At 37.6% G+C, this 23041-nt stretch overlaps 1 protein-coding gene across 2 annotated transcripts in view; it reads left to right on the top strand.

Moving 5' to 3' along the window:
- Positions 1-23041, top strand: part of LOC118677933 (protein only RNase P catalytic subunit) — a 168808-nt gene that overhangs the window by 51467 nt on the left and 94300 nt on the right. For both annotated transcript variants that reach the window (XM_036353134.1, XM_036353135.1), the window contains one exon: positions 10315-10422. In XM_036353134.1, the coding sequence (XP_036209027.1) occupies positions 10315-10422 (108 nt within the window). The remainder of the gene's footprint in view (positions 1-10314; positions 10423-23041) is intronic.

Genomic DNA, 23041 nt, shown 5'->3' with positions numbered 1-23041 from the left:
CTTTTACCATATCTAAAATAGAGAGAGGCAAGGGAGAGTGGTGCTAATACCTACTCACTAGCAGTCAATCTCCATTCTGACACCCTACCACACAGCAACTACTAATCTACTTTCTGTCTATAGATTTACCTATTCTGGATATTTCATATAAACTGAATAATATAAATGTATGGTCTTCTGAGATTGATTTCTTTCACTTAGGATATTTTAATGGTTAGTTCTCATCTTTTTGTTTTGGTTTATTCCTTGGAAACATCCTTGTGAAATTTCAGTTGGAGCTCTATCCTTTGGCCTTGATATCTATAACATTCTTTCTCTTAACATTCTCTTTTTGTTGTTTTCCCCTGCATTCTAATATAATCTGTCAAAGTTTGTGCTGCATTTCACAATAATCTATGTTCTAGTATATTAGTTCTAATGAAGACATAATTTTGCTGTTGGATTTTGTTTTTTCTTAAATTTATATATTTTTTTCCAGATCCCTTTGCATCTCTTGCTGTTCTGTCCTTACAGCTCATTGCTCTTTCTCAATAGATAAAACTGAGTTTTATCCTTTTATAGTAAGAAGGCAGTAATAAAAAATATCCACTGCCTATCCCCTAAATTTCTGGTGTTTCCTCGGGCTTCCTTCCTCTCCTCCTACTCTACCCCTCTTCTTGTCCATTTTCACCCACTCCTGTGGTTTTCACTACCACGTACATGCCAGTGACACACATATCTATATAACTCTAGCCCTCACATTCACATTGAATCCCATACTTTCTTTTGGGCATCTTCCTGAATAAAATTCTCTCAGTGACAGGATAAGAGTAGTAAACTGTTTTATTCTTTGTGTGCAAATGTTTACTTGAATGATAGTTTAACTATATACATTTTGGTATTTTCCCTGAACACTTTGAAGATAGTAGTCCATGTCTTCTGGATGAACCTTGAAGAATGTTCTAAAAATCGATTGTGATGTTGGAAAACCTGTGAATTGAATTATATACTTCAAATAATTGAATGGTATGGATTTGTGGATTTTTATATGCTAGATCATTAACCAATCTTTAATCAAGCACAATTCCAGCAGTAGCCCTACAAAAAAATATTTGTTCTTCGTTTAAATTTACCCTCCATTAAAATAGCTAAGCTTGCAGATTTGTAACGCCCTATGCCATAGTTAGTTTGCTATCTCACTAGGTCAACTCTTTGTTGTGCCTTTTCAGCATGATCCACTCAGAGGCTTTTGACTGCAGTGGCATACATAAATTTGGGTAGTTGGAAAAGTGAGCATTTTAGAGGCTCACCGGAAGGAAGTATTACAAAGAATCCAAGACTAGAAATATACTTACTGAGCGGAGCTTTAGTAATGGGAAAAAGAGCCCAATTTGGCATCTTGGATTTTTTTGTCTATTAGAAAACATAGATCAAGAGAATGATCTTTGGATCTGATTTTTAATTTTATTTTATTACACATTCTGTGATTACACAAGGCTCCTGCCACTCACCTTTCAAACAAACCATCTCAAGTATACCCTTTTCCATTCTGTGATTTTAAGGGATTTCCAAGTCTTGTTAACATAGAATATCAGAACTGGAAGGGGATTTTATGAGTTATCTAGTTTAACTCTTGATTTTTACAAATGTCCATTTTTCTAGTAATACTGTGATACCTTAGTTTGTCATTACTCCTGAGGTGAATATAATGTAGTACTAAGAGCAGCCCTGAAATGACAAATTGGAAGTATAGTGGGAAATCTTGTTCATGTTCATTATTAGTGAAACCTGAATTTTAGAAAGTTAGTGCACTTGTTTTGTTTCCTTGTTTGCCATTCGGTCGATTCATTCAGAGTAAAACAAAAACGGTCATATTATATGGAAACTGTTTTAATTCTCCTTGATAGCTTTATTTTCATTTATAAAAAATAGTATCCCTACTCTAACCAATATTTTGTTTTGATATTAATTGGAACTTTCTAAACATTTCTAGGAAATGTATTTGAGGTAGAGAAATTTTAAAACAAGGTGTTTTGCTGAATAGAAAGGAAAGAGGTTGGTCCCAGATATCTGGAGTTGAAGAAGACAGAAAAGTCAAATGAGAAAGCATGCACATGGATCAATGGTTATTTTAAAGATGAAGTATATTATGTATAGTATTAGGATTTTCTTTCTTTTGCTTTTTGATCAGTTTTATTAAATTACTAGAGGCCCGGTACATGATATTCATGCACATGGGGAGGGAAGGGGTTGTCCTTCAGCCTGGCCTGCACCCTTTCGCAGTACGGGAGCCCTCAGGGGATGTCCGACTGATGGCTTAGGCCAGTGATGGCGAACCTTTTGAGCTCAGTGTGTCAGCATTTTGAAAAACCCTAACTTAACTCTGGTGCCATGTCACATATAGAAATTTTTTGATATTTGCAACCATAGTAAAACAAAGATTTATATTTTTGATATTTATTTTATATATTTAAATGCCATTTAACAAAGAAAAATCAACCAAAAAAATGAGTTCGCGTGTCACCTCTGACACGCGTGTCATAGGTTCGCCATCACTGGCTTAGGCCCACGGAGAGTGAGCCTAAGCTGTCATTCGGACATCCTTAGTGCTTCTGCGCTTGCCAGCTGTGAGCACGGCTTCTGGTAGAGTGGCACTCCCCATGTGGGAGCGCACTGACCACCAAGGGGCAGCTCCTATGTTGAACATCTGCCCCCTGGTGGTTAGTGTGCATCATAGTGACCAGTCATTCCACCATTCAGTTGATTTGCATATTACCCTTTTATTATATAGGATAATTTATAAATATTAAAATTTGCCAGTGTACAATTCAGTGAGTTTTTTGTTGTTGTTAATCCTTACCTGAGGATATTTTTCCATTGATTTTTGGAGAGAGTGGTAGGGTGGGGGAGAGGCAAAGAGAGAAACATCCATGGGATTGTGTCTAGGGATCGAGCCTACAACTGAGGTATGTGCCCTTGACCATAATCCAACCTGTGACCCTTTAGTCCATGGGTTGATACTCAGTCCATTGAGCCAAACCAGCTAGGGCTCAGTGAGTTTTTGTTTTGTTTTTTTAATTCTTAACTGAGGATACTTTTTCTTTCTTTTTTTTAAAAATATGTTTTTATTGATTTCGGAGAGAGGGAGGGAGGGATAGAAACATCAATGATGAGAGAGAATCATTGATCGGCTGCCTCCTGCATGCCCCTACTGAGGATTGAGCCTGAAACCTGGGCATGTGCAGTGACTTCCTGGTTCATGGGTCAGCGCTCAGCCACTGAGCCACATTGACCCAGCCCCAAGATACTTTTTTTAGACTCTAAAGAAAGTTCATCTTTGTAACATTGATATATAATATTATCTAATCCACAGTTGATACTCAGGTTTGTCACTTGTCACAGTAAGCTTTTTCTTTTCCAGATCCAGTCCAGGATTACACTTTGGGTTTAGCTGTCAAGTTTCCTTGGTTTCTTTTAATCTTCAATTAAAAGCTCAGTTTCCATTGTCTTTCTTGGACCTCCACTTAAAAACATACACACTGTAGGCCTATTATTTTGTGGATGTCTCTCAGTTTGAGATATTGCTTTATCTTTGTTTCCTTATGATTAGATTCAAGTTATGAACTTTTGGTAAAAATATCATAAAAATGTCCTTATGTTCTCAACGTCTTCATATCAAGAGGCTCGCTATATGAATATTGGTGATAACTTTATGTGTTGTCCAAGACATTTTTGTTGATCTTAATGTGAAGAATTTGTCTGTTTTCCTCAAGAATTTTCATAGTTTTGGCTTTTTGGTTTAGACTTAAGTTCTATTTCAAAATAACTTTTTAGTGTGAGCTGAGATAGGGGTTGAGGTTCATTTTGCCCCCAACTTTTTCTTTGGTTAACTTTCTTGTTTTTCTGTTTTCTATTTCTTTGATTCTGCACTTTCTTATTCTACTTTCTTTGAAATTTAATTTGTTCTTCTTTTCTAGCTTAAGGTGAAATCTTAAATCAATGATTTTAGACCGTCTTTTCGTATAAACATTTAAAGCTATACATTTCCCTCTAAGTATTGCTTTATTGCATACAATGAATTTTGATATGTAATCTTTTATTATCACTTAGTTAAAATATTTTCTAATTTCCTGTGTAATTTTTTTTTGACCCACAGGTTATTAGAAGTGTAATTTAGAAATAGTTGGGACATTTATAGATATTTTTTCTGCTATTGGTTTCGGATTTAATTGTGTGTGTGATTAGCAAACATACTATTTCATATTTTAATATTTTGAAATATTTGAGAAGTATTTTATGGCCTAGAGCTTGTGAATGTCTTGGTGTCCCATGTGTACTTGAAAAGAATAAATATTCTGCCATTGTTGGGTCTCAAATCCTTCAGATATCAACTAAGTAGTTATTAGTGTAGTTTATGTTGTGTCTACCCTTACTGATTTTTATCTACTTGTTATATCATTATGGAGGGAAGAGTGTTGCAATCTCCATCTATAATTGTAGATTTATTTGTTTCTCTTTTTAGTTCTGTCAAGTTTTCCTTTATGTATTTCAAAGCTATCTTCTTATATATGAGTATACTTCCTGGAATATTGATCTTGTCATTATGCAGTCTGTTTTATACTTTTTGTAATAATCCTTTTCATGAAGCCTATTTTGTCTGTTACCACTCCACTTTCTTAAGCTTACCAATATATATTTTCTCCCTGCTTTTTGCTTTTAATTTATCTATCTTTATATTTAAAAGTACATTTATTATAAAAAGCATTTTTGATAGTGTTGAATTTAAATATTTTGCTCTGTTTTCTATTTTTTTGCCTCCTCTGTTCCTCCTTTCGTGTGTGTGTGTGTGTGTGTGTGTGTGTGTGTGTGTGTGTAGGGGATAGAGGGTAGATAGTCAGAATTTTTTTAGTATTTTATGTAATTCTTCTGCTGGATTTTTGCCTATACCTTTTCTGCATTGCTTTTTAATGTATGATTTGGGATTACAATATGAATCTTTAACTTAATCCAGTCCACTTGAAGTTTAGGTTTTACCATTTCACGTAAAATGTAGGAATATTAATAGCAATAGAATTTTATTTACCACTTTGTGGTCTTTATGCTATTATTGTCATACATACCACATTTGTATATGTTATAAGCCTTATAGTACAGTGTCATAATATTTTTCTTTAACAGGTCAGGTCTTTTAAAGAAATTAAAGGAAGAAAAATATTCTTTTTTATAATTACCCATATGTTTACCATTTCTAATGTTTTTCTCTCCCCTCCCCATTTTTATTGAGTTTTTTGGGATGACACAGGTTAACAAAATTATATGGGTTTTTCTGATGTTTTACATTTCTTTTTCTACATCCAATTTCCATCTCATGTTATTTCCCTTCATCCTGAAGAAATTGCATTAGCATTTCTTATAATGCAAGCTTGCTGGTGATGAGTTCTCTTAGTTTCCATTTACTTGAAAATGCCTATTTCACTTTACTTTTTTACTTCAGAGCTTGAAAAATTTTTTGCTACATATAAGTCTAGTTTGACAGGTTTTTTCGTTTGTGTCCTGTCATCACTTTAAAACATTCTCTCATTGTCTTCTGGTCCCATTGTCTGATGGGAATTCAACTGTCATTTGTATCATCCTATCTAATAAAAGACAAAAAGGTTAATTAACCATACTCCGCTACGCTTCCCATTGGCTAATCAGCGAGATATGCAAATTAACTGCCAACAAAGATGGCGGCTGGCAGCCACGCAGCTGAAGCGAGCAGGAGGTTTGCTTGCTCCAGTGATGGAGGTAGCCAAGGTTCCCCGCCTGTTGCGGCCTGGCTCTGAGCCCAAAAGCAACAATGTTTCAATTATAGAAGCTAAACAAACCCCAGGTACCTGCTTTCAGCCAGCCGCAGCCTCAGAGCTGGAGTAAGCAGGACGGCAACAAAGTTTCAATTATAGAAGGTAAATAAATCCCAGAATAAAAAAATAAAAAGAAAAAAAAGGAGAGGCTGGGAACTTCAGTCGCCGGTCAGCCTGAAAACGGCCCTCAGCCCCTCACCCAGGCTGGTCAGGCACCCCAGTGGGGACCCTCACCCTAAAGGGGGTGTGACCAGCTGCAAATAGCCATCAGCCCCTCACCCAGGCTGGCCAGGCACCCAAGCGGGATCCCCACCCTGATCCGGGACACCCTTCAGGGCAAACCAGCCAGCCCCCACCTGTGCACCAGGCCTCTATCCTATATAGTAAAAGGGTAATATGCAAACTGACCCTAACAGCAGAAAGACTGGGAATGACTGGTCACTATGACACACACTGACCACCAGGGGGCAGACGCTGAATGCAGGAGCTACCCTCTGGTGGTCAGTGCGCTCCCACATGGGGGAGCTCTGCTCAGCCACAAGCCAGGCTGATGGCTGCCAGTACAGAGGTGATGGTGGGAGCCTCTCTTGCTTCTTCAGCAGCGCTAAGGATGTCCGACTGCAGCTTAGGCCTGCTCCCCGCTGGCAAATGGACATCCCCTGATGGCTGCCGGGCTGCCAGAGGGATGTCTGATTGCCAGCTTAGGCCCAATCTTCGAGGGAGCAGGCCTAAGCCAGCACGTGGTCATCCCCTGCGGGGTCCCAGACTGCAAGAGGGCTGAGGGACCCCCTACCCCCCGCCGAGTGCACAAATTTTTGTGCACCGGGCCTCTAGTCCTATATAATAAAGAGCTAATATGCTAATTAGACCAAACAGTAGAACGACTGTCCAGATGACCTTCCGGACGAAGCCAGGGCAGCTGCAGCTGCAAGGGGCCGAGGCAGCTGTGGCTGTGAGCGCTGAACCCCTTACACGAATTTCGTGCATAGGGTCTCTAGTTATCTTATATGTAACTAGGGGCCCAGTGCATGAATTTGTGCACCTTGAAAGGAACTGTGGGCCACGAGGCTGCAGTGGGCACAGGGCTGGGTCTCGGCCCATCCTCTGCTCCCCCTCCCGCCATGGCCCCTGGTCCCCTGTCTGCGGCAGTCCTGCTCCCGCCACTGCTGCTCCCACATGCTGACAGCACCGGCCCCGCTCGTACCCGCTGCCGGCGTGGAGTGATTGGGTCCAACGCCAGCAGCGGGTGCGAGCGACGGCACTGGCTATGGGTGTGAGCGGGTCCGGCGCCAGCAGGGGCTTCGAGCAGTGGTAGCAGGTGTGAGTGGGGCCGGCGCTGGCAGCAGATGTGAGCGCTGGGCGGGACCATGGCACGCGGGAGCAAGGAATTTTTAGTAATCACCAGAGGCTTGCCCCGATGACAGCGACTGGCACCCCCCCTTGGTCTGGCGTCCTTGCTCACCTCCACCATCTTGCTGCAGCTGATGCCCGCCATGTTCTGCGCTCTGCCATCTACCTTTTAATTTGCTCTACTTATTGGGTTGCTCAACTTATGTTTTTCATCAAATTTGGGAAAAACAAAAATCTGGGGCAGATTTATACACAGATTTTTGTTGTTTCCTCCTTTAACTATTATTCACACTTTTTCCTACCTTCTCCTTTCTGTCCTCTCTTTCAGGACTCTAATTACATATGTTAATCTGTTTCACATTGTTTCACAGGTTACCAAGGCTCAATTCATCTTTTACTTTCCACCTTTCCCCCCCTTCATATTGGATCATTTCTATTGCTCTGTCATTTGTGTTCACTGACTTTTACTTCTGCCATCTCCAGTCAGCTAAATCCAGCCTGTGAATGTTTTATTTCATATTTGTGAGTTTTGGTTCTAGAATGTTTTTATAGTTTCTACAGATGCTTCTTAACTTACAATGAGGTTACTTCCAGATAAACCCATTGTAAATTGAAATATTGTAAGTAAAAAATGCATTTAATACACCTAACCTACCTAACATCATATCTTGCCTAATTTACCTTAAAGGTACTCAGAAAACAGTATCAAAAAAAAAAAAAATACTGACAACATAGTATACTATAGAATATCTGTTGTTTACCCTCATGATCATATGCCTGACTGGGAGCTATGGCTCACTGTCTCTGCCCAGCATCACGAGAGAGTATTATACTACAAATTACTAGCCCAAGAAAAGATCAAAATTCAAAATTAGAGTATGGTTTCTATTGAATGCACCATCATAAAGATGAAAAATTGTGAGTCAGGGACTCTGTATTTGTGTATGTTTTCCCTTTGTATTTGTCATAACTATATTTTCTTTTAAATTCTTGAATGTATTCACAATCGTTACTTTAAAGTTCTTGTTTGCTAACTCCAGCATCTGGACCTTACATTGATTTCTATTGACTTTCTTTTCACTTGACTCTGAGTCACATTTTCCTCATATTAATTTTTTAATTATATATGCACATAGTGATGGACATATTTCAAAGGCTCTGGATTCTATCATCTTCCTCTGGAAATTATTGATTTTTTTGCTTTAGAGGAATGTTAAACTTGTTTAGACTTTAGGCTTTGTCCCTTGCAGTGGATAGTAGCTGAAATCTCTGCTGAGGTCTTTCAAGTCTTTTATCTGTTGTGTTTTTGCAGGGCTCTTTGGAGTCTTCTTCATGCATGTACAGGTGGGTTAGTCAAGGATTGGGGCAGATTTATACAAAGATTTTCTTGTTTCCTCCTTTCTAGCAATCCCTCTTTTACTTTTTAGCCTCTCAGGCAGCCCTGAATTCTGTCTTTTGATTCCTGAAACCAGTAAGTCTGCACCTTTCTGTTTGATTTCTATCTGCCCTGCCAATCATGCTGACTCTGGCAAAAAGCCATGTATAGACAAATTTTACCTTGTGCATTTTCCTTCTTTTCTGGTTTTATATAGATGGGTAACAAACCATTCCAAATGTGGTAGCATGAAACAAAAACATTTATCAGTTACTATTATTGTTTTCTCTCATGGTTCTAGGTCTTGATGAGACTGGATGATTCTAACTTGAGTGTTCTGTTGTAATCAAATGGGGGCTGAGGTCATCTTGAACTTTTCCTCACTCTCACAGGTCTGATGATTGATCCTGGCTATTGCCTGGGATTCAGTTGAACCATCATGGGCTTTTTATGAAAGCTAGGTTCTAAGCACTAGTATCCTAGGAGAGTCAGATGAAAGCTACATTGCCTTTTATTACCTAGTCCTGGAAGTCAGATAGCTCCACTTCTGCCACATTCCTTTCATCGAACCAGCCACAGAGGTGAGCTTATATTCACAGGAAGGGAATTAGACTCCACTTGAGTGGGGAGTAATGTCAAATAATTTCAGACATGTTTTGAAATCACCAAATCTTTTTTCAAATGTGTCCTCCAATTTCTGCCTGCTTGTAGTCATTCTTTAGTTCCTTCAAATAGTTGTTTTTTTATATAGAATTTATTAGTCCAATACAAACTACTCCATCATTACCAGAAGTGAAACTCCCTCTCCTCTATCACACTTGAATCCTATATAATAAAACCCTAATATGCAAATCGACCAAACGGCAGAACGACTGTCGCTATGACGTGTACTGACTACCAGGGGGCATACGCTCAACGCAGGAGCTGCCCCCAGCCTGCAGGCCCTGTCTGGCAGTGGTGGCAGGGGGCAGGGCCGGCAAGCAGGCAGCGCCAGACTGCCAGACAAGGCGGGTGCCAGCTGGGCCCCCTCCCCTCCATTGCCCTACTTGTCGCCCCACAGATCAGCCCTGATCGCCAGCCAGGCTTAGGGACCCTACCCGTGCACGAATTTCGTACACCGGGCCTCTAGTATAATATAATTTACTTGCTTATTTGGTTCATTTTATGTCTCCTCCTACTAAAACACAGGTTTCATTAAGTTAGGGTTTTTTGCCTCCTTGGTCACTGCTTGGCACATTGTAGATGCTCACCAAATATTTGTTGAATAAATGGATGAATATTCAGTTCTCCAAACAGCCATAAGTAAGCAAAAACCTCTTGATGACAAAAGAGGAGCTACAAATTATAGAACTTTGTTCTTTCAACACAATTGGACTGGTAGGCTGCCATATCTTAAGTTTACTTCTCCTTGGCTTACAGAACAGGACATAGAGATTTCACATTTTATTCTCATCATGACTATTATGTGTGTCACTTTAACAGACTGGATAGAAGGCTGGTTACAGATAAAATGAAATAGCATGGGAACGTACTTTGTGAAGTGTGAAGCACTATGAGATTATAAGGTGTGTCAGATAAGAATATGCAGTTGCAACTGTTATGCTGGCTTTTTTCAGATTTCTTTTTGAAAGTATCTTTGTGTTTATGTATTTTTTAAAAGATAAATATTTTGAATTTCTAAAACAGTAATAAAAGTCATAGCAGTATGTTTATTAAAAAGCCCTTACTATGTCTTTATTAATGTTTTGTCTGATTTTTCTCTTTTAGGAACTTAAGAGATTTCAGAACTTTGTGGGACGCTGTCCTCCTTTTGATGTTGTCATTGATGGGCTCAATGTTGCCAAGATGTTTCCTAAAGCTCGTGAGTCTCAAGTTGTAAGTACAAGTTTTATTTTGTTATTCCAAATCTCTAGAAACTATTTATTGTACCCACTTGTGATCTTCCTGGGATCTCATAGCTCCTCATTTTTCCTTCCTCTAAAAATAAAGCTCTTAAAGGTGCCATAGCAACCAACTGCTCAACTAAGATTTGTTGTTTTCATCTCTGGAAAATAAATGGCTCTTACAGGCTGAGCAAGAATGAGAGATTTAAAAGTCCATGTAATAAAAGGCCAGTTCAGCCCTTTTTGTATGTAACCTTTGCTAACTTTCTTCTAGGTTTTCTACTCTCCATTTACTCTATCATTTCCTTGTAGGTCACATACATCCCTTATTTGAAAATCATCAGCATATACTATCAAGATTCATTAATCATTCATTACTCACATTTGTTTTTTTCAAACATAATAAGTCTGTAATTTAACCTAAGCAGGCTTTTTTTTTTTTTTTTGTAAGGTAATCATTTTTTAAATCGGGTTATAGATGTCATAGTAGTTTCTAATAGGAATATAATGATTTTTATAGCAGTTGTGAGCAATTATTTTAATCCTCATTTTACAGTTCAGAAAATTAGAAAATTGAGGCTAATTTTATACAGCAAATCCTTAAAAAGCAGTCATAACATCAAAATTAGTTTGTAGAGAGCTCTAAGGTTTCAGTCTTGTGGCTCTTACTGCTGGCAATCTATGGTCATTCATCTGTAGTTAAACTCTTATTTCTTAAAAATTGCTGCCAACTTAAAAGCTGTTTCTCAGAGATTCTACTAGAATATTTTGCCATTCATACTCAGAAAAGCTTACAAGTATTAACAAAGAAGAAGGTTGATTTACAGAAATTTCTTTATATGCCTTTTCTTTATGTTTATGCCTACTTTTTAATGGTCAAGTATGTACTTTTTAATCCTTATTTTTTTAAAAACAAAGCAAGTGGAACATATTTTCGTCTCTTAGGCACTTGAAGGGGCCTTTGAGGCAGTAACATTGACAAAAGCAAAGCGAAAAAAAAGGAAACACATAATTATCACTAATTCTTGGTAGAGCTAGAATCAGAAAGGCTCATTCTAAAGGGTTCATCATCTAATCTAGTCTGCGAAATTGACACGATAGTCATGATGAAAATGAAATGTCAAAATCTTTGTCCTGTTCTGTAAGCCAAGGAGAATTAGAAAGTGTCATATTTGTTTATCTTTTGTTTCACTTTCAACTTCACACAAAGCACTAAAAATTGGCTTGCCAGAAAAATATACAGACAGTCCTTGGGTTACGTTGAACTCGACATACTTCCTTTCGTATGTCGCCATCTCCCATTTATTTATAAAAAAAAAAAGTTCTGTCATTTCGACGTATGTACATATGTGCTTTATGTTTATTATTATTTATTTACCACAAGTAAAGGTCAGGAATTGTTATCTTTTAAAAATTTTTTTACTTCATTACTGCTGTGTATGTGTGTGACACATAGGTGCTTATGTGGGTGGATTCAGATTTACGGCGAAAATCGAGTTATGTTGCGCCATAGGAATGGATCTCCGATGTAACCCAAGGACCTACTGTAGCCTGAATTGAATTAACTTTTGGGGGGAAGGTAAAATGTTGAATGTGATGTAGTTGACACATTCCCTGGCATTCTTCCTATTATGGAAGAAAAATGTACACATTTTGAAAGATCTAGCACAAGCATGTCAAACTTGCGGCCCACAATGAATGTTTTTGCGGCCCAGCCAAATAACGGTATGTAAGAAACGTTTTAATAAAAATTTTATAACTTAATTTTTACAATATCCTGTTATACATGTTTATTAATAACGAACTACAATGTTCGCTAATGACTGATTACTATAATCGTGTTGCATTCATTTCCCTTACGCGCCTTACATGCGGGTGCACCATTTCTCTCCACTAATACTAGCAGCAAATATTTTAGCAGCCGATTGCCACATCATTAGCCTTGGACTGACTTGTTTTGTGTGCACAACAGGAAATATTTCACTTTCAGAGAACAAGAAAAATAGGTTTATTTGCATTGTGCTTATTAATTTGTGCAGTTATTCAGTGTCTGGTAAGTTAATGTTCAAGAAAAATATTAACTTTTATTAAAATGTTCTATTATTTTATGTAACAATTACTCATTTATTTCAGCCCTTTGTATTCAGCATGTCTCTATTGAAATAAACCTACGTTTCTGTGAAAATTGAAGCTTTTGTTTTTTTGCGGCCCACATAAACTTATACCTTGTTTATTTAGCCTATGTTAGCCTTTGAGTTTGACATGCTTGTTCTAGCAAATTGTGGCAAATAGGCAAAGAACAAAATAACCAGGGAAATCATAGGCACCTACCACTACTTTTAGCTTTTACTCTTAACAGAATTTTATGCTGGCCCTGGCCAGTATGGCTTAGTTCAGTGATGGCGAACCTATGACACGCGTGTCAGAGGTGACACGCGAACTCATTTTTTTGGTTGATTTTTCTTTGTTAAATGGCATTTAAATATATAAAATAAATATCAAAAATATAAATCTTTGTTTTACTATGGTTGCAAATATCAAAAAATTTCTATATGTGACACTGCACCAGAGGTAAGTCAGAGTTTTTCAAAATGCTGACACACTGAGCTCAAAAGGTTCGCCATCACTGGCTTAGTTGGTTGAGCATTGTCCCTTGCACCAAAAGGTCGCCGGGGTTCAATTCCTGGTCAAGGCACCATACCCAGGTTGTGGGTTTGTCCCTGGTCCGGGTACATAAGGGAGGCAGCTGATCGATGTTTTTCCCTCTCAAAAAATCTATAAAAAAAACCCGTTTTTTATTTTATTTTATTTTTTTTTTCATGCATTTTTTTTTTAAATATATTTTATTGATTTTTTACAGAGAGGAAGGGAGAGAGATAGAGAGTCAGAAACATCGATGAGAGAGAAACATCGATCAGCTGCCTCCTGCACATCTCCTACTGGGGATGTGCCCGCAACCCAGGTACATGCCCCTGACCGGAATCGAACCTGGGACCTTTCAGTCCTCAGGCCGACGCTCTGTCCACTGAGCCAAACCGGTTTCGGCAAAAAACCGTTTTTTAAAAAAACAATTTTATGCTGGCAACAGTTTACATGACAAATACGTAATGTTATTCCCAACTCTTTAGAACACTGCTCTCTTGCAGCAGTGCACAGACATTATATTTGGGAAACCTTAATTCAGACTCAGGTTAGAGACGCTACCTGAGTAAGAAAGGAGGAAGTAAAGTTTTTTCTCAAATCTCTAAGGCTAGAGATTTGTAAAAAACAAAAACAAAAACCCCCAAAATAATAATCATAGTAAATAATAACAATAATAAAGGCATATCATATTTCCCATAAGCTCCTCCCTTTTTTTATTTCTTGGATAAATCTAAGGCCCTTTGTTTCATTCTTTAACACTTTCTAGGTTATGAAAAGTAGCTTCCCACTTTTTCTGTTAACCTTTTAAATAGCATTTTCATTTAGAAGTTTAGAATGGGGATTCTGGAGCCTGAAGACCCTTTGAATTCCAATCGTAACTCTGCTACTTAGTACCTTTCATAGTTTGAGCAAGTTACCCTCTTTGTGCCTTAGTTTCCCAGCATGTAAAAAGGAAATAATAATAGTACCCATCTTATAAAGATGTTGTGAAGAGTAAATAAGTTAATGTATGTAAGCTTGGCAGATAGTACGTACTTAATAAGTGTAAGTATTATTGTGATTACTACTCCGAAATGAACTTCCCAAATGGAACAATAATTCTTGCTTTCAATAGACCCTTATTTGTCAGTATAAAATTTTTTTCTATCATGTCATTCATATCAATAGAGTTAAAAGAAAATGCAAAACTCTGCTTTAGTATTAGACTCAAAACAGGTCTAATGTGCGTGACGTAGTTTTCTCAAAAACTTAAGAAAATTTTTATGGGGGTGTCAATTGGGGAAAAAGAAGACATATGTAAAACTTTAGATAATATTAGGCCAAGAGACATATGAAAACATGCTCAAAGTCACTAATCATCCGAGAGATGCAAATCAAAACAACAATGAGGTACCATCTCATACCTGTCAGAATGGCTATCATCAATAAATCAACAAATGACAAGTGCTGGAGAGGATGTGGAGAAAAAGGAACCCTTATTTTCTGCTGGTGGGAATGCAGACTGGTGCAGCCACTGTGGAAGACAGTATGGAGTTTCTTCAAAAAACTAAAATGTAACTTCCATTTGACCCAGTGATTCCACTTCTAGGAACATATCCCAAGAAACTAGAAACACCAATCAGAAAGGATCTACGTACCCCTATGTTCATAGCAGCACAATTCACCATAGCTAAGATTTGGAAACAGCCTAAGTGCCCATCAGCAGATGAGTGGGTTAAAAAACTGTGGTACATCTACACAATGGAATACTATGCTGCTGTAAAAAGGAAGGATCTCCTACCATTTGCAGCAGCATGGATGGACCTGGAGAGCATTATGCTAAGCGAAGTAAGTCAGTTGGAGAAAGATAAATATCACATGATCTCACTCATTTGTGGATTATAATGAACAACATAAACTGATAAACTAAAACAGATTCAGAGACAGAGAAGCATCGATCAGTGCTCAAACTTCAGAGGGAAGGTAGGGGAGGGTGGGAGTGGGGGCGAGAGAACAACCAAAGGACTTGGTTCATGCATATAAGCATAACCAATGGATGCAAACAACAGGGGGTGAGGGTGAAGGCATGATTGGGGGAGTGGGAGGGCAATGGGGGGATAAGAACACATATCTAATACCTTAATCAATAAAAAAAATTTTAAAGTTTAAAAAATAAAAATTTTTAAATATAATTTAATAAATTTTATTTTCTTCTGATTATAAAATTTTTTTCTTCCGCAGATTTCCACATTTACATGAACAAATAGCCTCAAATTTGCAATACATTAATATTTTTAAGAGACACAAACAGAAATTTTACTAGCTAAACAATTTTAAACAACAAAGATATATATATTTAAGCAATAAAGACAGATAACATTTCCCATTAAAAACTTTGAATCACAACAAGTCCCTGAACAGAGGCAGTCAAAAAATCACAAAGGTATTGACCACACCCCAAGGTTCGGAATGAGGAACCTAGTTTTCAAAAAAAGCAATTTACAGAAGCAGAGACAGCATGCAATCTAAATTATAGTTTTGGGTAAACACATTATCTAGAGTCCTTGGGTAACCTAGGTTAAACTTAGGCATGTTATCTAAACCATAGTTTCTACCTGAAATAATTGTACTTTACTTTAGAAATTGGATTACTGCTATTAGTCTCTTTTAAAGACTTTGACATATTAAATAAATCCGAGCAGCAAGCACACTTCCTGCCCCATAAAACTCTGCCTTAAAGCTCCACCCCTGAAATTCCATCCTGCCTCAGTGAGACATTGCTAAATCAGAGGGAGGGGCCTTTTGCTGTTTCAAGATGGCGGCCCCCAGGGGAGCGGCAAGTCATGTGGCTGTAATTGTAGACAAACAGAAATCTTATTAGCTGTTTATACCTTTTATAATTATCTTAAAGAATATCAATTAAATTTAAACTGATCCTTGCATCAAAAATCTTCAGTTGAGGTCACAAAATCAATCCTTCCTTCTCAGTCAGACCAATAAGCAAAGGCATTTAGTTACCACAATTATACAATTTTCCCCAATTCAATCTGAACCTTAAACTTTTAGCTGGCAAGTCAAATATTCAGCATTTCTCAATCAGTAACATCTTTAAGAATAAACTTTAAAAATGCAATACATACTTAACCAACAGATTTAATTCTGTCCTCTAGATTTCTCATGAGGCAAATTAGAGTAAACTTTACTTTTTACTTTCAAGAGGCTCTGGAAAACCACATTTGAGCCTTGCAAAAGAGGTTCTGGCCTACCTGGTTTTTTCAGATGTAAATTGTCCACATTCTTTCTTTTAAGATTTTGCTACAGGTGGGAAGCGACTAGCCCTTTCCTTCATTAGAAATTGCCTTGGGAAGCCAGCCTTAACACCCTTCGTTAGCATTTAAAAACTGTTCTTTATTATGGAAATGCCAATCTTTCTGCTAGAATCTAGCTAGCATCTTTTTTTCCCCCCCCCCTTTGGGTAAATAATCAGCCTTGGGCTCCATTCTGCACATTTGCAGAGACTCCAGCTCAAAACTCTATCCAAAATCAGACTATGCGCACATTCGTTTTAAGCCAGCTTTTCTCTTTACATGTGCACAGAAATCCCAGATGCATTTACTTGGGGAGGGGGTGACCTGTTTTCACAGATCCTCACTCAGATGCCCGCCCAACTGAATTCGTGGAGCCACACAAAGGAGGGGAGAGAGCAGGCCCCCTCCCTCCACACTCGCACACTTTCACCAGACATTCTTTCAGAGTTTAAACAATCCATTCAATTCCTAACAACTTTCCAACTCCTGAGGGAGCTCTAAAGCCTCCGCCAATCTCCTTGAAATGATCAATCACAATACCCAAAGGAGCAGTCTGAGTCCGTCCCATAACGTCCGTCCAGTAAGTCCACAAAAAACAGAAAAAAACAGACAAATACAGTCTTCCAACTCTATGGAAGCAAAACCAAAACAACCTTCCGACTCCGCGGAAGCAAAACTACAGATTAGACGATGGCCATGCGCCAACTGGCAGGAGCGACCCGCCTCGTCTCAGATTGAGGGGTTTCCGCGTCCCTCCAGATAGAGGATCGGGACATCCCCCGACTCCTCCCGCCTGTGGTCCCCCAGTGCGTCCACCTAGACCGTTTTGGAAACTACAGATTTCAGAAACAAGCTCGCACAGAACAGAACATATAACACACAGAACAGAATACACAACGACACAGACACCTACCGTGGTCAGTCAGACTCTCCGGATCGGGGGTCCCTCGAGGGTCTTAGAGTCCCGGGCGAGCCCCCAAATGTTATGCCCAGATTTCAAGATCCCCAAAAGCCCACCAGGGAGCCAGCCAAGTCCGATGCAAAAGCAAAGAGTCTTTATTCGAGCTAGCTCGGCTCCCTGACCACACTCATCGACACAACGGCAAGCCAAGTGGCAGAGAGAGGTGATTATAAAATTAATGCACGATTGCTGATTATAAAGTTATTATGTGTAAAAGTAATGCAAGTAATTATAGAAAATTTGGAAATTACAGAAGGGAAATCATATATAATTATACCATTCAGCAATAATCACTGTCATATTTGAGATGGGAAGGACCTTCGAAACATACATAAAATCCAAGATCCCTAATGGAGAGAATAGAGAAATTTCCTAGACTATAAAAAAATACTACAAGCACTGTTAAAAAACAACAAACTGAAAAATATTTTTTACAACATACATAATAAAGGGCTAATTTCCTGACTGTACCAAAGACTCTTATAAGCCTGTAAGAAAAAGATGAGCCAGGCAGTAGAAAAGTATTTTAACCTTATTCATATTTACAGGCATGCAATTTAAGACATTTATGTTCCAGATTGGCAGAGATTTAAAAGTTGCTAGTATCCATTTCTTAAATTTTCTAACAATGAGTATATATTGCTTTAAAATAAGAAATAAATTCACATTACAAAAAGTAAAAAGACATTCTTGGTAAATATTTTGAAATAACTATAATATTCTGTATCTTAGGGATGTACCACAATTTTTAATCATTTCCCTGTTCATGGGCCTATTTGATTGTTTCCCATTTTTCACTATGGTAAATAATAATGCTTGGAAAAAGATTACTGTGAATGTTTCAGATTATTTCTTTAGAATAGATTCCCAGAAATAGAACTCTTGAGTTAAAGGGTATGGATATTTGCAAAGGTTTCACTACATGTTGCCAAATTGCTTACCCAATTATTGTAACCATTTGCTCCTAACAACAGTGTATAAAAGTGCCCAAATAGAACACATTTCTTCAAGATTTCTTATTACATGATTGCTTCAACTATTTAAGTTACACTTGTGCCATGAATTTGCTAATGAAAAGAGCTGGGCCAGTTTTTAGGTCAGACATTTAAAAAATTTATTAATGATGTTAAAATAGTCCGAAAGGAAATACCCTTGACTGTTTTATTTGCTCCCCCGCTCCCTTTTTTTTTTGTTAATCCTCACCCAAGGCTATTTCCCACTGATTTTTAGAGAGAGTGGAAAGGAGAGACAGAGAGAAACATATGTGTGAGAGAGACACATCGATTGGTTGCCTCCTGCATGCACCCCAACCAGGGCCGGGGAACCTGCAACCAAGGTACATACCCTTGGCTGGAACTGAACCTGGGACTTTTCAGTTCACGGGCCGGTGGTCTGTCCACTGAGCCAAACTGGCTAGGGCTGTCTCTCTCTTACTACAGTTGCCTGTAAGCATACACAAAGGAAAGATTAGAAATCCTAATTCTGTGTCTTGAGTTTTTTGTGTTTGTGTGAAGAAGTTTCCAGATTTACATTCTTTATTTCTGTTTTCATAGTTACTATATCTTTTCTCATGCTGTTGAGCATCTTTACCATCATTGTTATGAACTCTATCTCAGATAAATTTCTTATCTCCATTTCATTTATCTCTTCTTCTGGAGAATTTTGTTATTCTTTCATTTGGGGGTTGTTTCTTGTGTCTCCTCATTTTGGGTGCCTGTTTGGGTTTGTGACTGTAATAGGTATCTGCTCCAGATTTACAGCTAACAGATCATTTTCATTCTTCCCATGAACTCTGTATAATATGTTCCAAATTCTTTTTAAATCTTTCCCCTTAATGGTTAATTGTATATCCAACATAGTTCTCCATAAGCTCGTAAATGGAAAAGACCATTTTTACATTCATCATTTAGAGAATAGCACCATGATCTCAGAGCCTACATCATAGGAGTGATAGAGATTAAGGTGCTAAAAATAAGTTCTGGTTGTGAATTTATTTTACTTTCTCAATTTTCATATGCATCTTTTATTTATTTGTTGATAGACATAGATACTTTAAAAAATCTAGAGTGTGTCTTACAATTGATGTCAGCAGAAACTTACTGGCTACCATGTAGAGTTGAGACTTATTAATGGTTGTCATTGCCTGGGGTTGGGCATATTTAGGTAAACACAGCATATATCTCCTCATCTACTCGTCACTTCAGATGAGTTAGTTGCATTGGCAGGTCCAAACACTGAACTTTAAATTTTTGCTGAAGGTTTTCTTTTGTTGTTGTTTTTAATCCTCATCTGAGGATATTTTCCCATTGATTTTTAGAAAGAGTGGAAGGTAGGGAGAGAGACAGAGAGAAACATTAATGTGAAAGGGACACATTGTTTTGTTGCTTCCTATACACGACCTGAACAGGGCCGGGGATTGAGCCTGCAACCAAGGTATGTGCCCTTGACTGGAATTGAACCCAGGACCCTTCAGTCTATAGGCTGACACACTATCCACTGAGCCAAACCTGCTGGGGCTGAAGGTTTTCTAACAATGCTTAAAAGGTAGTGGTAATTGACATATTTCTCAGACTAAAGTACAGAATTTTAAGGCAAGTAGAAATTGTTATAACTGATTTTTTCATTTTGAAAAGCTGTCACTTAGGCTGCAAACGTCTGTCTGCTGACAGCTTTCCATAGACATTCGAGTTGATTAATTTACAGAATGGTATAATTCATTGCAAGAAAAAATAATAATCAAATGTGCAGTTTGCTTTTGCTTTTGGTCCTAAAAGTGATACAAAAATAAAAACGAAGAACACAGGTTCTAAGAAGAGTGGTATATAACATGTCACCATGAGTCTGTACAGAGCTGCCATGGCTAAAAGGGATTCAGAAGAGCCTTTAACTCACATATGAAGGTTTATATTTAAATGTTGTTTGTGATTCTGAAAAAAGAATATCGTATGGGCTGTATGGATTGATATATGGTTTGTTGATTACTGAAAAAGAAAATCTTTTGTTTATTTTGCTTAAAAATTATTACTAAATCAGTGGTTAATCTTCTAATCTCTGGTGTTAATACAATTACAGAATATACTGAGTGGAATTTTGGAGATTGTAAAGTCCCTTACTAGATTTCACTTTGGCATAATTTTGTGTCTTGACGAAGTGATATCTCAATTCGTTAGTGTTTACATTAGTTTTATTTTTCGATAAACCATTAGTCACTTTTAAGGTGTACAATTAAGTGGTTTTTAGTATATTCACAACGTTTTTCAGCTGGAATTTATCTAATTCCAGAACATTTTCATTCCCCCCAAAGTAATCCTAAACTCATTAGTAATCATTCCCAGTTCCTTCTTCCCCTTAATTTTTGGCAACCAGTGATCTTTTCTGTCTTTATGGATTTGCCTGTTCTGGACATTTCATGTTTTCATTTAGTGTGTTTCCAGAGTTCATCTATATTGTAGCATGAATCAGTACCTTGTTTCTTTTTATTGCTGAGTAATATTTTATTATATGGATATACCACATTTTATTTATCCATTCATTAGTTTGTGTATATTTGGAGTATTTCTACTTTAAGAATAATGCTGCTCTGAACATCTCATATACAAGTTTTTGTATGGACATCTTTTCAATTCTCTTGGATATATACCTAGAATAGAATTATTAGGTCATATGGTAGCTCCCTGTTTAACCTTTAAAGGAGCTGGAAAACTTCCAAAGCAGCTGTCCCATTTTATATCCCCATCACCAGTGTATAAGAGTTCTAATTTCTGTACACCCTCATCACCATTTGTTAACATCAGTCTCTTTTATTATAGCTATCCTGGTGGGTATGAAGTGGTATCTCATTGTGGCTTTGATTTGCATTTCCTAATGACACGGGGACGTTAATCATCTTTTTGTGTGCTTATTGGCCATTTGTATATCTTCTTTGGAGAAATGCCTATTAAAATCTGCCCCTTTTAGTAGGGTTCATTATCTTTTTATTTTTGAGTTATAATTTTTTATATATTCTGATTACTAGACCTTTAACATATATATGATTTGGAAATATTTTCTCCCATTTGAATTATCTTTTCAGTTTCCTGATGGTATTTTTACTATATGTATTTTTTTCTTGATTTCAGAGAGGAAGGAAGAGGGAGAGAGAGATAGAAACATCAATGATGAGATTGAATCATTGATTGGCTGCCTCCTGCACATCCCCTACTGGGGATCGAGCCCGAAACCTGGGCACATGTCTTTGACCAGAATTGAACCCTGGACCCTTCAGTCTGCAGGTCGACACTCTATGCACTGAGTCAAACCAGCCAGGGCCAAAAGTTTTAAATTTTAATGAAGTCCAATTTATCTGTGGTTTTTTTTTTCTTTTGTTGCCTGGCATTGTTGGTGTCATATTTAAATAATTATTACTTAATCTAAGGTCATGAATATTTATGCCTGTTTTTTTTTCTAAGAGTTTTAGTTACTACATTTATAGTATCCATATTTTTAGAAAAACAATTACTCTTGGGTAGGTGATAAGCCCACATAATTTATAGTATAGTGAGATTCAGAGGGGGCTAGCTTTGGCCCTTTCTAATTCATTTGTTTGATCTTCTGTAAATCTGGGCAAAATAAAACTTGCCGCTCACTCTGTAGTCTGTAGATGTTTTTCAAGTGTAAAGTATATCCTGCTTTAAAAAATATTTATTTGGTTTCAACTTTTCAGAAGAAAGGTTTGTAGTTTTATTTCTAAGAAGTGGCTGGCAGATTAATTATATAACCTCTGCTTCCAAAAGGACAAAGGACAAAGTATCTTAACAGGGAATTACAATGCAGATTTCAGTAGCTGTTTATTGAGCACCTATTCCATTCTAGAAACAGTTTTAAAGTGTGAGGATATGACTATAAGCCAATAATGGCAATGCTAGGAACATGATTTAGACTAATGGTTACATTATCTTAACATGAAGTTCATAGTATAGTGTATCCTGTTGTCTATTAACAGTATTCTTGTGTTTGTGTATGACTCTTTTCTTAAAAATTTATTTGGAATGTTAGAATGGAGAGTATTTACCCAAAATATTTGGATAAGAATTTTTTAGAAAATAACTCTTGCAAAAACGATTTTGTAACATTCAGTTCTCCAAAATATGTTGTAATTTTGTAGAAACAATGACTAAACTAAAAAGTGTTAGGTATAAACCCTTTAATGTAGGCACTTGAGCCAACCTTTATGAGGCACTTGGATTAACATACTGAATTTGTTCCTGCCTCATGTTCCTTCACCCTTTAATGTTCTTCCTTCTTCAAATGGCTGGATCATTATCAGCACCTCAAATATCTTCCCTGATTTTTCTAAAGTAACCCCACTCTGCTCACCTACCTCTGTTTGTCTTTTCAGTTACTCCTGTGTGGATTAAAAATGGCCTCAGAGCCCAGCTGGCGTGGCTCAGTGGTTGAATGTTGACCTATGAACCAGGAGGCCAGGTTCACCTCTGGTCAGGGCTTGATCCTCAGGGTGGGGTGTGCAGGAGAGCCAATCAGTGATTCTTTCTCTCTCTCTCTCTCCCTCCCTCTCACTCTCTCTGTGAAATAAATAAAAATAAAGGCCTCTGATTCTTTGCAGTTTCTCTCATCAGGAGATAGTCTATTTTCCCATCTCTTGAATCTGGGCTTGCTTTGTGACTTGCGCTTTGATTGGTGAAATGTGGTAAAAGTGATATTGTGGGACTTCCAAGCAAGGG

This window comes from Myotis myotis, unplaced genomic scaffold (genome assembly GCF_014108235.1).
Source record: "Myotis myotis isolate mMyoMyo1 unplaced genomic scaffold, mMyoMyo1.p scaffold_m19_p_1, whole genome shotgun sequence".
In the NCBI taxonomy this organism is placed as follows: domain Eukaryota; kingdom Metazoa; phylum Chordata; class Mammalia; order Chiroptera; family Vespertilionidae; genus Myotis; species Myotis myotis.
This window is presented reverse-complemented; position numbering and strand designations above follow the sequence as displayed.